General features: G+C 36.5%; 2 protein-coding genes across 3 annotated transcripts in view; one reads left to right on the top strand and one right to left on the bottom strand.

Moving 5' to 3' along the window:
* The window catches only part of st14 (ST14 transmembrane serine protease matriptase), a gene marked incomplete at its 3' end in the record, with an annotated part of 32,409 nt that extends 16,785 nt beyond the window's left edge, over positions 1-15,624 (bottom strand). Inside the window, exons 1-6 of the mRNA XM_079610795.1 lie at positions 15,209-15,624; positions 15,020-15,108; positions 2,874-3,021; positions 2,349-2,512; positions 1,243-1,313; positions 541-713 (exon numbers count right to left, since the gene is read on the bottom strand). Of these exons, the coding sequence (XP_079466921.1) occupies positions 541-713; positions 1,243-1,313; positions 2,349-2,512; positions 2,874-3,021; positions 15,020-15,043 (580 nt within the window). The 5' untranslated portion in view covers positions 15,044-15,108; positions 15,209-15,624. The remainder of the gene's footprint in view (positions 1-540; positions 714-1,242; positions 1,314-2,348; positions 2,513-2,873; positions 3,022-15,019; positions 15,109-15,208) is intronic.
* A 288-nt stretch (positions 15,625-15,912) lies between these two features.
* The window catches only part of aplp1 (amyloid beta (A4) precursor-like protein 1), a 53,857-nt gene continuing 52,478 nt past the window's right edge, over positions 15,913-17,291 (top strand). The window contains exon 1 of one of the 2 annotated variants that reach the window (XM_079610538.1): positions 15,913-16,178. In XM_079610538.1, coding sequence (XP_079466664.1) covers positions 16,116-16,178 — 63 coding nt within the window. In that variant the 5' untranslated portion in view covers positions 15,913-16,115. The remainder of the gene's footprint in view (positions 16,179-17,291) is intronic. The other variant, XM_079610539.1, reaches the window with a different exon arrangement.

The raw sequence follows: 17,291 nt of genomic DNA, 5'->3' as shown, positions 1-17,291 counted from the left end.
TGCTGTCCTTTTTCAGACCTCTTTCCTGCCATTTTCCACAGGCCTGTCAGACATTCTGTTCTTCCTCCTCCACCCCTCACTTTGACTGCGACGTTCACAAATACCAGTCTCTCACCTCACTACAGCGACATGAGTCTCAGTACAGAGATATCAATTTAAGCAGGGCACTGAGGTGTCATTCAGGCCTGCTGCTCTCGTGTATATAATGCAAATGGGGACTGGAGAAGGATAGACAGTAACAGCTTCTTTTTTTTTAGTAGAAACAGAGAATTACTCGGTTGCATTGAGCCGCACATTGGAGGCTAGTCCCTACTGTTATCTAGAAAGTTATTAAAAAGCATCAGCACTCCTAAAGGAGCCATTTCAATTTTTTTCATTTTTCATTTATATACATGTTAGTCGTGGTATTTTGCTACAAAAACAGTCATAATGTAGTTTTCCACAACCGTTTTCAATTTAATCTTTCTTTATTCACTCTAATTACTGCACTGTGACTGAGGAGCAAATCTGCTCTTTCTTTGTGATTAGCAATCATCTTACGTGAAGCGGTGATGTCGCTGGAAGTGATTGCGACGCTCCCGAAGCTTTTGCCCTCACGTCGGATGTTCTTCTGCAGAGCCTCGATCACACGCTCCTCTGTCAGCTCTGGGGCGATCTCCTGGTCCATCTCAGGAATGTCAAACTGAGACCAATGATACGCTAAGGTTCCTTCACTGCAGATGCATGATACTGACATATTATTGAATGAAAGTAAAAACAACTAGATGTTTTGTGCTACTTGCCCATGCGAAACTCATTGTCAAAAGCTAGGCTATTGTGTGTTGTTGTCAGGGTGTTTCTATGCAGCTGCTAAGGTGTTTTTTTGGGAGGGGATTAAGGATGTTGCTATGCTGTTGCTAGGGTGTTCTCGGTGGTTTCTTACTGACCCAAATAAAAATGAGCCCATTATCTATGATACTCTGATTCAGTGTAATGGATTTTTGTCCTGTTTTTATGGTCCCTTACCCTGAGTATGAGCAACAGTAATAGTTGAACTGGAAATTAATAATTTGTATTCTATTAGGGTGGTTTTTTTAACCCAGATTCTACGAGACTTGTAATTTATCTTTATCAGCGAAACCACTAGGCATTAAAATCAAGACATAAAGAATGATCTATTCTTTAATTTAAAAACTATTAGATTTAGAGAGTGTGCTATAAATCTAGCTTTGTCTAGATCAGTGCTCTTTGGCTCAGCTGTACCTGAAGGCAGTGATGACAGACTTGGTGTAGTATTTGGAAAGAAAAGGATCTCTGGTGAATGTATTGTTCATCTGAAAAAGAAACAGTAGATTCTTATTAAGAATAATTATTATTTTAAGAAATAAATGGCCAATGATATGCAGTAACATCACAACATGTAACATAACCCTTTCACAATACAATAATTTCAATGCAGGAAATGCATATTTTTATGAGACAATGATTCAAAGATATTTGTATTACATGTAAATGTAATACATAAGTGCTGTCAAATCGATTAATCACGATTAATTACATCTGACATACAAGTTTTTGTTTATATAATATGTGCATATATATTATATGTGCGTGTGTGTGTGTGTGCGTGCGTGTGTGTATATATACACACGTTAGATGTGATTAATCGCGATTAATCGATTTGACAGCACTTATGTATTACATTTACATGTAATACAAAAAAAAAAATATATATATATATATATATATATATATATATATATATATATATATACACACACACACACACAAATATATATATATACACATTTAAAAAAAAATTAATGTAAGCATTTAAAATAAAAATATATATACACATATATACACACACACATAAATGTATTTAAAAAAAATATATATATACACATATATACACACACACATAAATGTATTTTTTTTAAATACACACATTATATACGCAAAAACCTTTATGTTAGATCTGGTTGCAACAGGTTGCCACTCACTGCCATGAGCATAAATACATATTTACCCATTTACCCAAATCAATATGGTGATATATTCCATCCCAACAATACGTGTAAATGCCATTTCTGTGGTATATATGCCACTTCAGATGAGGCTTTATTGCATCTTTGCAGTGTAAAGACACAAAGACTTCAATGACTGAAAGTCTATGTACTGATTTTTTAAAAATATCAAAATACAGATAATATGGTGAATCTCTAGTGCTCATGATGAAGAGGACAGAAAAAAAAAAACGGAATCACTCTTCAATTTAGAATAAAGGATCTCAAAAGGAAGTCAAAGTTTCCAGAACACTCATAAACAGTGTCAATGGAGAAAAGTCTGAGAAGAACAAAAACACTCACAATTCCTTCCAGGTCTTTTGCCACTTGTTGGAATTCCGTACTTTCAGGGTTGTCATATACTGGGCTGTACTCCGGTTTGAGAAGCTTCATGTGTCCGCTGTAAACTAGCGTGGATGAGCTGGATTTCTGATAGGTGGAGTCATCTTCCAATTCTTTGCTCCTGACTGAAAGATGGAAATGTGTTATTAATTAAAATAATAGGAATTGTACACTACCAATCAAATGTTTAGGGTCAGTCAAATTTATTTTGAAGAAATGAACACTTATTCAGCAAGAATGTATTAAATTGATCAAATAGTAAAGACATTTATAATGTTACTAAAGATTTCCAGGTCAAATAAATGCTGTTCTTTTTTTTCTTTTCTTTTTTTTTTACGGTAAAATAAATACATCAGATCAGTTTATGATAAAGTATAAGATAAAGGTTGAGCATATGAGACCCCAAACATTTGAAAGGTAGTATAGGTGTGCAAACTTCTTGATTTAAGAGCAAGTGCCCTAGAGACAATTGGTGAAGCTGTTTACCAACAAAGAGCCACACAAGAAATCCGACCACTGCGGCCACTACCAGCAGGGCAACGACGACCCCCACGGCAATGCTCATCTTCCGAACTGATGTCATCTTCTGTTCATCCGTCATTAAGGTGACCCGCTCGTGTGGCCCATTCTGTTTCTAAAACAAAAATTAAAGTATTCTTCTGTGAGCATGTCCTTCAAAAGTAAACTTAGCTTCTCAGTCAATCAAATAAAACAAAATAGCACCTTCAGAATTAATCATAAAACTAGCTTTATGGCTGTAAAGCTCAAGAAAGCACCAAAAGCGAAAGGGTTAAAGAAATAAAACCATTCATTTTGGTCTACTTGAGACTTCAAATATAGCACAAGGCTTATAGAATACTGTTATTTCATTCTGGGGTTTCGTTGTATCAAAAAGAGCAGTGTGAGTTTAAAACTACTCCTTTTGTGATCCTGCTGTGTAACTTCTGCTTTACTGAAGAAAAACAGCACACTGTATTTACAAATTCTTGTTACTTCACTTAGAGAACATGAAAGCACAAACACATTAAACATTAAATGACATTAAATGTTAATATAAACCACCACATTTGTTAGAAAAATAAATTAAAGTAGCCTCTGGAGGTGCAGCATCTGTAAGAATATTCAATGAAAACTAGCCACTAATGAAAACTATATTTCAGTAACACTTATTTTTAGTTTAATCTCATTAAATTTAGACTTAAACATGTCACAAATTATGCATGAGTTGGCACAGTATGCTGCCTACACAACAAACCCACTTCCCAAACGATACAGGAAGAGCTGAAAGATAAAGATAAACCAAAAACCAAGCTTTTCGTATGTGCTGCAACAAGTCTCACCAGTACGGAATGCTCCAAACTGAAAAAGCATTTTTTAAGTGAAATAATGCACATCATGTAAAGCACATGCACTGTTCTTTGCATCAAAACATGCTGAGACTAGTTTCAATGGCCCGTACATTGCAGGATCAAAACTGGTTAGGCCTGTTTTTGTGAACTTACACACAAACAGACAGTTATGACAGACTCTATCATCCAGCTCTGGTTTAGAGTATTACATTGTTTGCATGCCTGTGTTTAAAGTGTAAGGTGTGAGTTACTAAATCCAAGAAGGTTTGGAGATTCTGAAAACCCAGAATACTGAGACCCACCCTTGCCTGTCCAAAGACAAGCGGTAAATATGTTGTAGTTGGTAGCTGAATGGATAAGAATGTCTGAATCTAACCAAAATGTTGAAGGTTCAAAACCAAACCTGAATGTACCATTAGTCCCTGCTGAGTCAACATGGAATGCATTTGCAACCCACTTTCATATGACATAGAAGGGAAAAATATGAAAGAATAACACAAATGTAGGGATTTTATTTACTACTACTAGTTCACGGATGGATTCTGATTGGCTTTCAATTAGGGCTGCACAATATATCGAATTTATAGAAATATCGCAAATATATATATCGCAATATGCATATCGCAACAGCTTGCAATAAATGGGGTCATGAATAAAAGACAAAAAATTTCTTAGCTTTAATAAGTATCAGGATATATTTAATTCATACAGTGAAAACTAAGCAATGTTTTATTTTTATATTTTATGATTCAGTATCTTTTATTAAATAAACCTATAGGATAACCTGAAACCCTGTGGTTTACACTGATGTTAAAATAACACTTCTTATGCTACAGTAAAACGCTGATGTTCACTTTCTTGTCATAAAAAGAATGTGAAACACATGTAGGTTATATCATTTTAAATATAAAGATAATTTAAGTTTATTTTACACACTTTAAGCATTATCGTATCGCATATTGAATAACGCATTATTTAAGGAGTTATCGCATATCGCATTTTTCTTCAATATCGCACAGCCCTACTTTCAATGTTTTCATCATTCATTGTCAGCAGGAAAAAGTCTTTCTAAAAGCAATTCCAATGATATTACTCCTTGGCATCATTGCTTAAGTTCCGGTGTGGACTCTGCTATCGTTTTAAATTTAGAATGTTTAAAATTATATCTTTATCATTATCGTTATAGATATTATCCTCGGTGTGAATGGGCCTTTAAAAATAAAAAGGTTATTTATTGGTACCTATGGTTTCATGAAGAGCATTTAGGGGCTTTCACACGAGTATATAAACTCATCTATAGGAACTTGCCACCAGTGCGATTCCCCAGAGAACACGATTTTCCCTAGGGCCATTTTCCTGGTTGACTTCGCACCCGCAGTAGAAACTCTGAAGTGTCGTAAGCTGTCCGATAGTGAACTCATTTCAGAGCAACATTCAACAACAGCAACAACTGGAGGATGGAAGATGCCGTGATTGTCTGAAAAGTGCCTGGACTTTGGCGTCAGTCCATCGATCGCGGTTTTCCATGTTCGTGGAGTTAGTTCGTGGAGTAAATGTAAACTGCGTTTGCACTAGTTTTTAAAGTGGCGGGTGCCAGAGTTTAGTATGGAACGCGTTCAGCCAATCACTGGTAGTTCCTATTGTGCTGGGTTAGACCCTACTCTGAAGTAGGAGCTAATTTAGTTTCCCCAAAAGGCGTTCCTATAACTAAAACCGTTCCCAGTTCCTGCGGTGCAACACCAAAAAGAGGGTACTACCACCAATATTTATAATCACTATGAAAACGTTTCTCTGGTTAGAAAGACCCTTTTAACATTCATGAAACCTTTTCATTCCACAAAATGTTTTTTTATAGTTGGAAAAGGTTCTTCACACCAATATTTTTTTTTTTTTAGGAACTGTTCACTAAAAGGTTCTTTGGGGAAACAAAAATAGTTATTATATGGCTCTGTAAAACAAAACCTTTAGGAATCTTTATTTTTAAGAAGGTAAGAACACACAATATCATCTATCCAGCACAATATATAAGTTAATATGTCCGATATGCCTATATATTGGTTAATTATTTATTCATGCTCATTTCTCTTATTTTTACATTCAAGTTAAGGATTAAAGTTTATCTTTCACAATTTATTTAGTGTAAATGCAATATTCAGCAAATCTCAAAATGAATATCCATTTTTAACACTGTACATAATATTCTGATGCCAAAAATCATACTGTACATTTATTTATTTATTTAGAGAGGAGACAGAAGAGCCACTTTGGAAAAATTGCTTAAATGTGTGTGTGCAAAACAGCAAATAACAGATTAAATCGCTTTATTTCAGAGGTCTTCGTTTGAGAAAGGTTCAAATTATGCCTTGATTTTGCAAGATGTGGTTAGTGCACTGCTGCGAGATATCTGGATGGGCTGCATACTGTATGGAGAATCCCAAAGGATGCAGAGGTACTAAATAACAGCACTGACAGACATCTACAGTCAGGCATTTAAGGGACCAACCGGCCTCTTCCTTCATTTCCTCCTTTCTTCCACACACACTGTTGACTCCACAAAAAACGCTGTAATTGTCCATAAATCACCCGTTCCCTACCGCAGCGGTATCATGCTGAAGCTAAACTGGGACTGTGGAATGAGGCAGAGCCTCAGTACATTGCGCACGTTTTTAACTGAAAAAGCATGCACATTGCACACAATAAGGAAGGGGTTGCAATTAAAAAGTGGTTAGAAATCAAAGTGTCTACACCCTGAGAGAAGAGGAATCAGGAGATCATTAGGGAGAAAGAATCACATTGGTATTAAATCAATTTGTCAGACGTGCTAACCCTCCTTTCAAGATCTGGGCCCGATTACAACAGCGAAGCGCGGTAACTCATCGCAATTAAAGCCATTCTTACCATAGCCCGCCTGGCACTCAAGCTGCCTAAATTGGAATTTTTTTAATAGCCATCATGGCATAAGATTAAGAGAATCATTGGGGAATGCAGGTCACTTGCTGCTGTGGGCTTCTGTTATCAGTCATCCTGATCACAGCCTAATAACAGCATTACACGCCGTGATGCTACCCATAACCCTCTGCAAAACGCCATACTGAAGACATATCACTCTCAGTAAGAGCCATCAGCAAAACAGTACTGTCTCTTTCTCACTTTTATCAGCCAGGGTAGACAAATCTAATTAGACGCGCCTCCACAGGTGTAATCCGCATAAAGCCAGTGCGTGTTGGTTCTCTGAACTAAGGATTGCTTAGAAAATGGAGCGATAACACCGCAATTAAAGAGTAAGGTGTGGGTGATGCTTTACAATGGAACAAACTAAAGAAAACTACTTTATATTGAAGCAAAATAAAGCTAATTTACATAACTATTTATAGCTTTCAAAGATCAATAGACATCTATAAAAATGGATCAATTGTCCACCACACTGTTTGACCAATAAACTAGAAATAAATGTTTCTTACAGATATTTCCTATGCTTTTCCAATAAATTTAATTTAATAAAAAGCTGAGCTGCTTTTTACTTAAGTTGTCCCCTAGGGAAGGATTAATGAGACAGAGGTCAAATTAATACTCTAAATTATGTCAGGATATCTTTTATCAAATTAGATGAAAACGTCTGTATCATGGGGCGATAAAAATATGAAAAATATCAAGTGTTTCCAATGACACACACAACTTAAATAAGCATGTTGAAGCGGAATCAACTGAGAAGATATGACCCAATTACAGTTCAAATGTCAACATAAATGACAGAAGAAAAACTAATGCTCAACCCCAATTTGAAATTGGATTTGCGCCATCCGGCTGACAAATAAACGTAAATTTCACGGTCCAGTTAACACAGAGAATGGGTAGCCTAACTGTTCGTTATGTATAATATTACGCACTTTCTAAAACTCCAGAGTCCCTTACATGGAATGTGCTTTTGAATACTAGTTTGATAAGAAAAAGAAAGTAGGCTACCTCAAATGTGACAAAAATCACAGAATACATCCTAACACATACAGCCAGCATGATCTTGCAGTGAGGATTTCCCACAGCAGAGGGTGTTAGATATGTTAACCTGTTACCTCTTTTTAAGGTGTGGAGCTCTTGAACTGAGACGTGACCCCGTGCATGCCTTAAGCTGTTTCTGCTTACCACAGAGGATATGACTTATGGCAAACGTAGCCAAACCTGTTCGCAAACGTATAAATACTCTGAAGACATAAAAAGCCAAAATAGAAGAAACAAACGTTTCGCATTTAATATTCTTCATGTTAAATGCTGTGTTGCTATCTTACAGTAAACATCACAGGCTGTTGACTCAACTCATCTTTCTATTTGACTTTGATCTTGCACTGCAACATATCGGCACTGTTTGTATATGTTATGTTATATTTCTGTTCTACTGCTTCTCTAGGAACTGAATGTTTAGCCTTACATCTATCCTTAGCTATCTGCCAAGACCATAAAATGCGAATGAATCACTATTGTGCAGCCAAACCAACAGCTGAAATCATGGTCAGAATTTGAACCTGATAATCATAGGCTAGATTTGCCATTTACACGCGTGAAACCAACAAAGTCATACTGGAGCAAAATCTGCAAGCTGAAGAAAACATTCAGGCACTGATAATAAAAATGATGGCAGATACAATAAGCCAATAATTATGTTATTTGTTAATAACTAATAAATGGCCAATATATATATATATATATATATATATATATATATATATATATATATATATATATATATATATATATATATATATATATATACACACACACACACACACATACACCGGGGGGTTTTTTTATCACTAAAAAACACAATTTTAAATGCTACAAGTGAATTTAGGCACCATAACATGTTAAAAATGTTTACAGATTAGTCTACATTTAACAGTCATTTAGGGTGTGTACACATTTGTAGTTTGGTTCGTTTGGTCGTAAATTAGTCCTTGTCCGCTTTGCATTCACATTGGCATTTTAATACTTAACCTAAAGATACTGAACCTTAAGGCATAGGGATATGTTCACAACCTGAATGGTCGACTTTTATTACGTATATTTCGCAACATGACTTACCGAATATCCAAAACAATGCTGTGTGCTGCATGTGCTTGTTGTATGTATGTAGCCTACATATGATGGTATTTTGACCAGCTGAGAACTTGTGAAGAGCTTTTAAAATGTTTTTAAAAGGGAGTCAAAAGAGCGGCAGGAATCCCTCCGTCACACACAAATGGAAAATCTGCCGTGAGGAGAAGCGTGAATTGTGATGGGCAAACTCGCAAATATGATGAGAAAAAACAGATATGCCTAAACATTTTGTCCTTTTTAGGAAGCCGACATCTTTTTAGCGGCCTCGGTCCGCTTGTTTGGTGCGCACCAGGGTTCGAATGGCAGCATTCACACTACTCAAATGAACCGCACTAACAGAGCAATTGCATCAGGGTTTGTAATCCAACCAAACATACCAAGTATGAACAAACACTAAATTATTAGTTTTTTAAAGATCAACTTTAAGTTATTGTTAGATGTTTGGGTAACAATGGGGTAAATGAGCATGCAATTAAATATTGGCTGGTATACAATTTTGATTGTTAAAAAAAACAAAAACAACTCTGGTTATCTATTTGTGTCAATGCATGGATTGGAGAGATTCAACATGGTAAGATAGTCACATGACAAAAAGATGTAAGAAACCGTAAACAGAAACAAATGTGTCTTTTCATGTAGCCTATTCTTCCTCTGCTATGATCTGTAAACCCAAGCACACCACATTTCAGCTAAAATCCAGTTGTCTGGACTTCTGACATGGATCAGGACCAGAGGCCAGTAATCACTGACTGGTCAGTCAGCTGGAAAAGACAGTTCAAGACACTGAGGAGCCTCCGAACAACACCGTAGCAATTAAACCTTAAAGAATGAATATCCCCCAAGACAAAACGGAATATTTAAAGATACGTTCAGGCAATTAAAAGACGGCTCTAAGACAGGATGGTTGAGCAAATGATTCAGTTGATTAGTTTGCCCTCAGTGCAGCAGATAATTGTACTATATTGGGGTTTTTTGAGACGTATGTGAAACATATAGCAGAAAACTAGTGAATGTTGAGTTATGACCACAACTGTGAAGTTGTTTCAAAAATAAATTCTTGACAGTAAAAAAACAACTTGGGTTTTGTTGGAATTTAAAGGGAATTACATGAACATTACCATGTAATGAAAATCCTTTCAACAGTCATGTTGTAGGCTATTCATTAAGTTGTCTTGGTTGTGTATTAATAAAGCATGAGAACAAGAAGAGCAGGAAATGATCATCATTAATGAAACTGTAGAAAATAAACTGAAACTATATGTGTCCTCACTAACAATAATACTTGACTTTTAAGAATATTATTTTAATATCTTACACTTGTCTCATGATAGGGAATTTCAAATGAACAGAAAGTCAAGCCAGGCTGTTGTTGTATGTAAATCTAAATAGGGCCAGAGTATTACCGGTACCCATATAAATATGTTTCACTTCATTTCCAACCTAATGTGCCAGTGAGGTAAATATTTGTATCCTGAACAGACGCTAAAGCATTTGGATTTTAATCTACCCATTCCTATGAGGCCAGAAATAACCATTCCTGATATATCATACCCCTCAATATGTCTTTTCAGATTGCCTGCTTTTTGGCTTGAAATAATGCATACTTCAAGGGCTGAAAAAATATATGTTTTACATATATGACATATTATGATGCCATAAAAACAACATCATAGAATAATAAAAATATTTTTTTTAAATACACGTCACTTTCCTGACACTAGCTATGTTTCCATCCACAAGTTTTTATCCAAATGAAGTGATATCTAATGAAAAATGCCTTATGGAAACCATAAGGTTGAAAATCATGAATATTGACTCAAATGAAATGCGTTCGGTCTCATCGGATTTTATCTTGATCGATATATGGCTTATGCGATAAACGTTGATGGAAACGTTATTTGCCGAATAGATAATGAATCCATTTTGTCTAGCAAAACTTAGTTCGCAAATGTTGGGCGATTCAGTGCGAAAATGAATGGAAACACTTTAAAATGTCCCAAATCAATTCGATATACCAATTTGATCGCAAAACACTTTAACCAGCTTTATTCGCATGAGTTTTTTTACCGAACTTCAGATAATTCGATTGACAAGTGGATGGAAACTTAGCTACTGCTTGACATCTGACCTCAACTAATCAAACCCAACAACGTTTTCTCCAAGAAATGTAGCATTACATAACGAAACACTTTTATCAGAATACCTTTAGGGTTGGTGGGAAACAGGATTACACACGAAGTATAACAATGTCTGTCTGTGGTCATGTTTAGTCTTGCTGTAGCATTTCTTATTACTAAGGTGTACTGTCACAAAGATCCCCATTCAATAAACCCCAAACAAAATGTCTTTTCAACCAGGTTACATGGAACAAAGTGCCAGACACACCAGGCCAATAACCTCCTCAGGTTAATAAGTTTGAAATTGCAAGACAGAAGATGAATCACTGCTGAATGAGATGAAGGTGGGATGACACGGTCACACTGGATTGAAAGAAATGCAATGTGTAAGTATTGGTCCGTCTGACATCATGGACCTGAGGTCATTTGGATTCACAAACATCCTCGTAATAGAAGTCTCATCATACAACTAAGCAGACAAATGTGACCCTGGACCACAAAACCAGTCACATGGGTCAGTTTTTTGAAATTGAGATATACAATTAGGCCTAGGATACATTATCTGACAGCTGACTAAATACGTTTTCGATTGATGTATGGTTTGTTAGGATAGGACAATATTTGGCCGAGATACAACTATTTGAAAGTCTGCAAGCTGAGGGTGCAAAACAAAACAAACGAAACATTGAGAAAATCACATTTAAAGTTGTCCATTTATGTTTGCGACTGTGCAGCATACACTCACACAAATCGTTTTTTTATATATAAATTTACAAAATATCTTAAATGGAACATGACCTTTACTTAATATCCTAATGATTTTTGGCATAAAAGAAAAATCTATAATTTTGACCCATACAATGTATTGTCGGCTATTTCCACAACTATACCTGTGTGACTTATGACTGGTTTTGTGATCCAGGGTCACAAATACAAAGATAGGTCTAACAGAGGTTTTTGTTATTGTTTAAAGTAAAAAAAAAAATACATTGACAGTTTCACATCGCTTGTGACACAAAGCGTTCCCCTTGTTGACGGAATTTTCTGGAGATCTGTGTATTCACTGTTATAAGGTAGGGGGCGCTATTACACATCTTCTGAAAGAGTACATAATCTCTGGAAGTAGAAACAAGTGAAAGAAGCATTGCTTATGCACATGTAAAATAACGTGATCATCAAACATTGAACAGCATCACAGCAAGTCAAAACTGCCAAACATATAGCCTAACTGAATGAAATGTTAAACCCATGAAGGGGTGCAGGACTGTGAAGCTTTGAGGGTGTTGATGAACTCAATCTATGTGTTTGTATCATTGTTCTGAGTCTAATCCAGATGTACTAATATATATATATATAGTATGTTGTTATTTCCCTCTGGAGTGAACTTTGAGCTTTGTAACGTTGCAGATCGTTTTTTTATGCACAAACAGCAACATTACACACTAACAGAAGTGGAAAAGCATAATAGGACCCCTTTAAAGCTAACACAAGAACCACAAGCAACACAACTTCAACTTTGATTTCATGGGGTCTGCAAGTATCTAACTTTCATAACACAAACCCAAAGAGAACAAGCCCTCTTACATCACAATATACCTGTTTCAAGTAACCAATGACGGAAACACATTTGATCTATTTCTAAATAACAGCTTAAAGCTATTTACTGTACAGTATGCCTCTACAACATCCTAGCACAAGTGTGCATTCATGTCTGAACATCACCTAAAACCACTGATTCCAAGCTGTGTAACAAATTAGAGGAAATACCATCCATTCAGTTTCAGTAATATATTTAGATTCTAGTTATCTGTTTTTCTCAGATGGAGCAGATAACCGCATGTCTAGGGAGAAGTGAACAGCTGAGAATGTACTACAACACTGTGGGCTCAGTATCATCAGTCCAGATCACAGCAAACAAACAGCCAACCAAGTCAAAATGCCATGGAAGATTGCACAAAGGGGAAAATGAGAGAAAATCTGTCAAAAGAACAAATCTAATTAATCTATAATGTTGAATAGACAAGATGCAAAGTTTTTTTTCAATAGCGGCAACACAAACAACTGCATTTGTAAACAGTAAATACATGGGCTACTGCACTTGCAAAATACAGAACAATTCAATGATAATTGTAAAATACAACTAGGCCTAGATTTAAAAAAAGAAAAGAAAAAAAGAAAAAGAGGCATTTCAGGATTTTGCCTATAAAGTAGGAGAGCATGACACATTGTTTCATTCTCTCGAAAAACTTGGAAATTGTAATGCAATTATTGAAAAAGTTACATTGTGGTCTATTCAAGACTTACAGTTACTGAAATAAGCTTGTCTGCGGAAGCCTGAAAAAAGACTAAATGCACAGGCTGTTCTGCTTTGAGGATTCTGGCTATCAATTTGAAACAGCCCTGAGGAGCAGAAGAGATCCCAAATACTTGGAAATATAGGTGTGTTAGCTTTAGCAGGAAAAAAGCCCATCGAACACATTACCTCCCCCTAATGAAGCGAAGTTCCCATATCTGTTCATGGCTACATCCATCTTATTCGAGTCAACATATTTTGGTAGTTGGTTGCATGGTTAAATGATACAGACAGCCAATGCATCAAGTGAGCGAATAACCAAAGAAATGATTCATCCTCACTAATCTATTTATAGGACATGCATATCCATTATGTCTTTGCTTAAATTGTGATGGCAAGACAAGAACCACAAGGGAAATTATTGGCTTTAATAAATTACCAGTGTTATTTGGGCTTTGAACATAATGTATATGAATCACATGGAAAAGGCAGATCTAGATGTCTCAACAAGGGATTCAGAAGGATAATATGGATTATATTACTTAATGTGTCAAAACTGGGCGTGTCTCTTGGCTTTTGCTTCCACAAGCACAGTGTTGCTGTAGGGTTAGGTTTGGTTTATATGGTTTAGGGTTAGAGCTTTGTCATAACAGAAAAATAACAAACAACTGAAACGAACAATCTGTGGATTTGACTCGGACCACAGCGCCGCACTTTAAGAACAAGGAAGTGGCCATAAAGAGCCATGCCTAAGCCATGTTGCGTCAAGATTATCAACATGATCAAAACCATAGGATGTACACAATCTTCTACATGCCTTCTGTCATCTGATTAACAAGTAAAAATGTCCACCGTCAGGTTGCGTTACATCATGTGTGTCTTTTTGCTGCAAAATCTTTTTGACTTTTATAAAGTAAAGAGTCTTTTTTATTTAAAGATGAACATTTATCACACTGAAGCCATTTTGACCATAAGACCATGCATTTATGATATGTACATGCCATGTTATGATATAAAAATGGTATACTGTTATAAGGATATCATTGATTTACGGTATATTACAAGATATCAGAATACATGGACCAAAAAAGGTGATGCATCAATATGATGCAAACATAGCCTAATAAGCATTTAGCCTAACCTTTTCTTTTTTTTAGTTTGTTAATTTTATATTTTGTGTAAAATATTAAACTAAAAAAAAAAGTTTCTGACTATCCATGTCTAACTGGTTATACCAGCAGCTCTGTTTGAAGGTTAAACTGGTCTGTCTGTTGCACACAGACATACATTTACTCACAAAAAAAGACCTTCTTCACTCAAATATCAAATTGTTCCACTTTCCTCAGTGGTATGAGCATCTGGACACTACTAAACATTCAATGACATGGACTCAGAGTTAGATATCTTGTTAAGATAATCTTTTAAATGAACGAACCATTCTCGTTCACCTCCATGAACTGGACTCGTTCATGTGTTTATTCAAACGAGTCAGTAGGATGAATCAAAAGCCCCACCACTAAGACAAGACCAGTGGTCGATGAATGATGGCGTAAGACTCGCACAGGACCTACTTGAATACAACATCACACATCAACCGTATGATAGGCTACACAGTCAAATTTACATATTCAAGTTGTGTTGTCATTTTTCTTTGACACGATAACGTTTATGATTGCGAACAATAAAGTTGACAACAATAGGGTGAATTTGTGCCGAACAATGGCACTTCAGTCAAGGTTAAGAGATTTAAAAAAATAAGATAAAAAAAAATTAAAAAACACTTACACGTTCATACGCGGCGGAACTCATGTTACTTCAGCAAACAGGCACCAAACTGAAACTTAGATCAGTTTATCCAGGCGCTATTTCTGCGTCTTGGGTGAAATATTCAAATAGTTATAGTTGTTTGTGGACCGTTCAGAGTTTGATCCAGTGAGTCCCGCGGCGTCCTCTCTCTCATCTCTCACACCTCACCTGAGGGCTCGTGATGACGCTGGAGTTTCGCTGACAAAACTACTTCCGTCACTAAACTCAGGCGTTTACAAAATACTTCGTTCTTCTTCTTCTGTTGTTTAAATGGCGGTTGGCAAACCAACTTTAAGGTGCATTTCCGCCAGAGCTCAATGTCGCAAGAGTAGCAGTGTTTTTTTATTAGCCTATTTGGTTTCAAACTTGGTCAAAATTGTTAAGAAATTCTGAACTCCAAATTAATTTTGATTTTGCTGTTTGGTAATCAAGTGAACACGCTAGTATTCCGACGACGAGAGGTGTTATTGAATATAGACTCCAGCTACCTGAAAGGTGACAATATAGCCTATGTAAATATCTGGCCGGGGCAAGTTGTCACATGTTTAAATGTTAAAAAATATTATGTCCCTCTAGCGACTCAAGCCTGAAACTACACATAAGAAGTTAGTAAAAGTAAATTAGTGAGGATCAACAGCGGCTGTAAAAGCCATTGAAATAATAAATTGTAGGCACCAAGAGGCATTTAGATGGGTGAAAAGTATAAACTAGTATGCCTACGTATTTCTCCCACAGACTTCGTTTAACCTCTTCTCTTCTTTTCTCACAGGCGTCCACACTGCATTTCTATGGATGTCCAGCAGGGGCCGCTGTTCTTCAGCAAATGGACGCCCACCCTCTGCGCAGCCCGAGCGGAGGAGGGTTTGGTTTTACAGGGGGAGCCGCAGCCGACTGTCATTCACACCGAGATCTGCGGACACAGGAGATATCTCAGCCTAACGCCGACCAGACCAGCTCGTATCCCGCAGCAGACCTGTTCAATCCCGTTGCTTTTTCTTTTGTAAATAATACAGTAGTTAAAACAGGCATTCAGAGAAATCAGCAAAGTTAAATACCAAGAAGAGAAGGACGAAGAATGGGGCAGAAAACGCCATTAATATTGATGACTTTATTGTCTTATTGCGTCTGGAGAAATGAGGTAGGATCCGAATGCGGATAACACATTTATGTCTTGTTCTAATTGTCATGTACTTGATTCAGGTTAACCTTGGGAATACATCTTTTTTTTTGCCCCATTTTTTTTTTTTGCTGGCTGTTTTTTATTTAATTATTATTATGCAGCCACATTTAAAATATAAAAACAGTGATCGTACAAATAACACAATTCTGGGGCCAGATCTGATATTTATGAAGGTTTGTCTGCGTATATTTGTGTGTGTGTGAGAGAGAGAGAGAGAGAGAGAGAGAGAGAGAGAGAGAGAGAGAGAGAGAGAGAGAGAGAGAGAGAGAGAGAGAGAGAGAGAGAGAGAGAGAGAGAGAGAGAGAACCAATTGGGACCATGGCCTGATAAATGGAAAGATAAATTAGCTGAGCATTTTTATTTCTTAGGGTGGGGCATGTTTTTTTTTTCATTACAGAATGGATGTTTAGTATAAAGATTGGTATCAATCTATTAGATTTAGTATTGCTTACTTGCATTGGTGAGGGAATTGCTGTCTTGTTGCAGATGTCCAGTATGCAACTTAATGAGTTGCCATGCATCTTAGATTGTAAAATTTCAGTCTCTGTTTCGCAGCTATAGACTATTCGCATGGGGACAATCCACTGCATCAGCAAAATGAGACATCTAAAGTGGTCTTTCTGATCAAATAGTTAGAGAAGCTGACATTAAGCAACACAGACTGTTATAGTTCTGTTGTAACCCTGATGGCTTGAATGATGTCTGGGGGTTGTTGATTCGGTGCTATTAGATATGCTGCAGCCTCGGCCTGCAGTGCTGACGAAGCCTGCTGTACCTTCAGGCCCAAGATGGAAAAATGATGTTACTCAGACATTTTTATGCCAGACATCCCATGCTTATTTATTTTTCTGTTGTTGTTTTTTTTTGCATAACGATAGGGAAATATTATTGGGTGATGAAGCGTTTTAGTGAAGGGTTGAAAATCCTTCTTGGAAATAGACCGAATAAGGGGGCAGATTTATTTATTATATAAAGACTTTATGTAACATGATGCTAGATGTGGCCACATGCAGATCAAGTGTTGTTGCATGGATCGGGATTGTGTCTGTCTGCAGTGCATGGATGTAAACG

This window comes from Phoxinus phoxinus (genome assembly GCF_949152265.1).
Source record: "Phoxinus phoxinus genome assembly, chromosome: 4".
Classification (NCBI taxonomy): Eukaryota; Metazoa; Chordata; class Actinopteri; order Cypriniformes; family Leuciscidae; genus Phoxinus; species Phoxinus phoxinus.
This window is presented reverse-complemented; position numbering and strand designations above follow the sequence as displayed.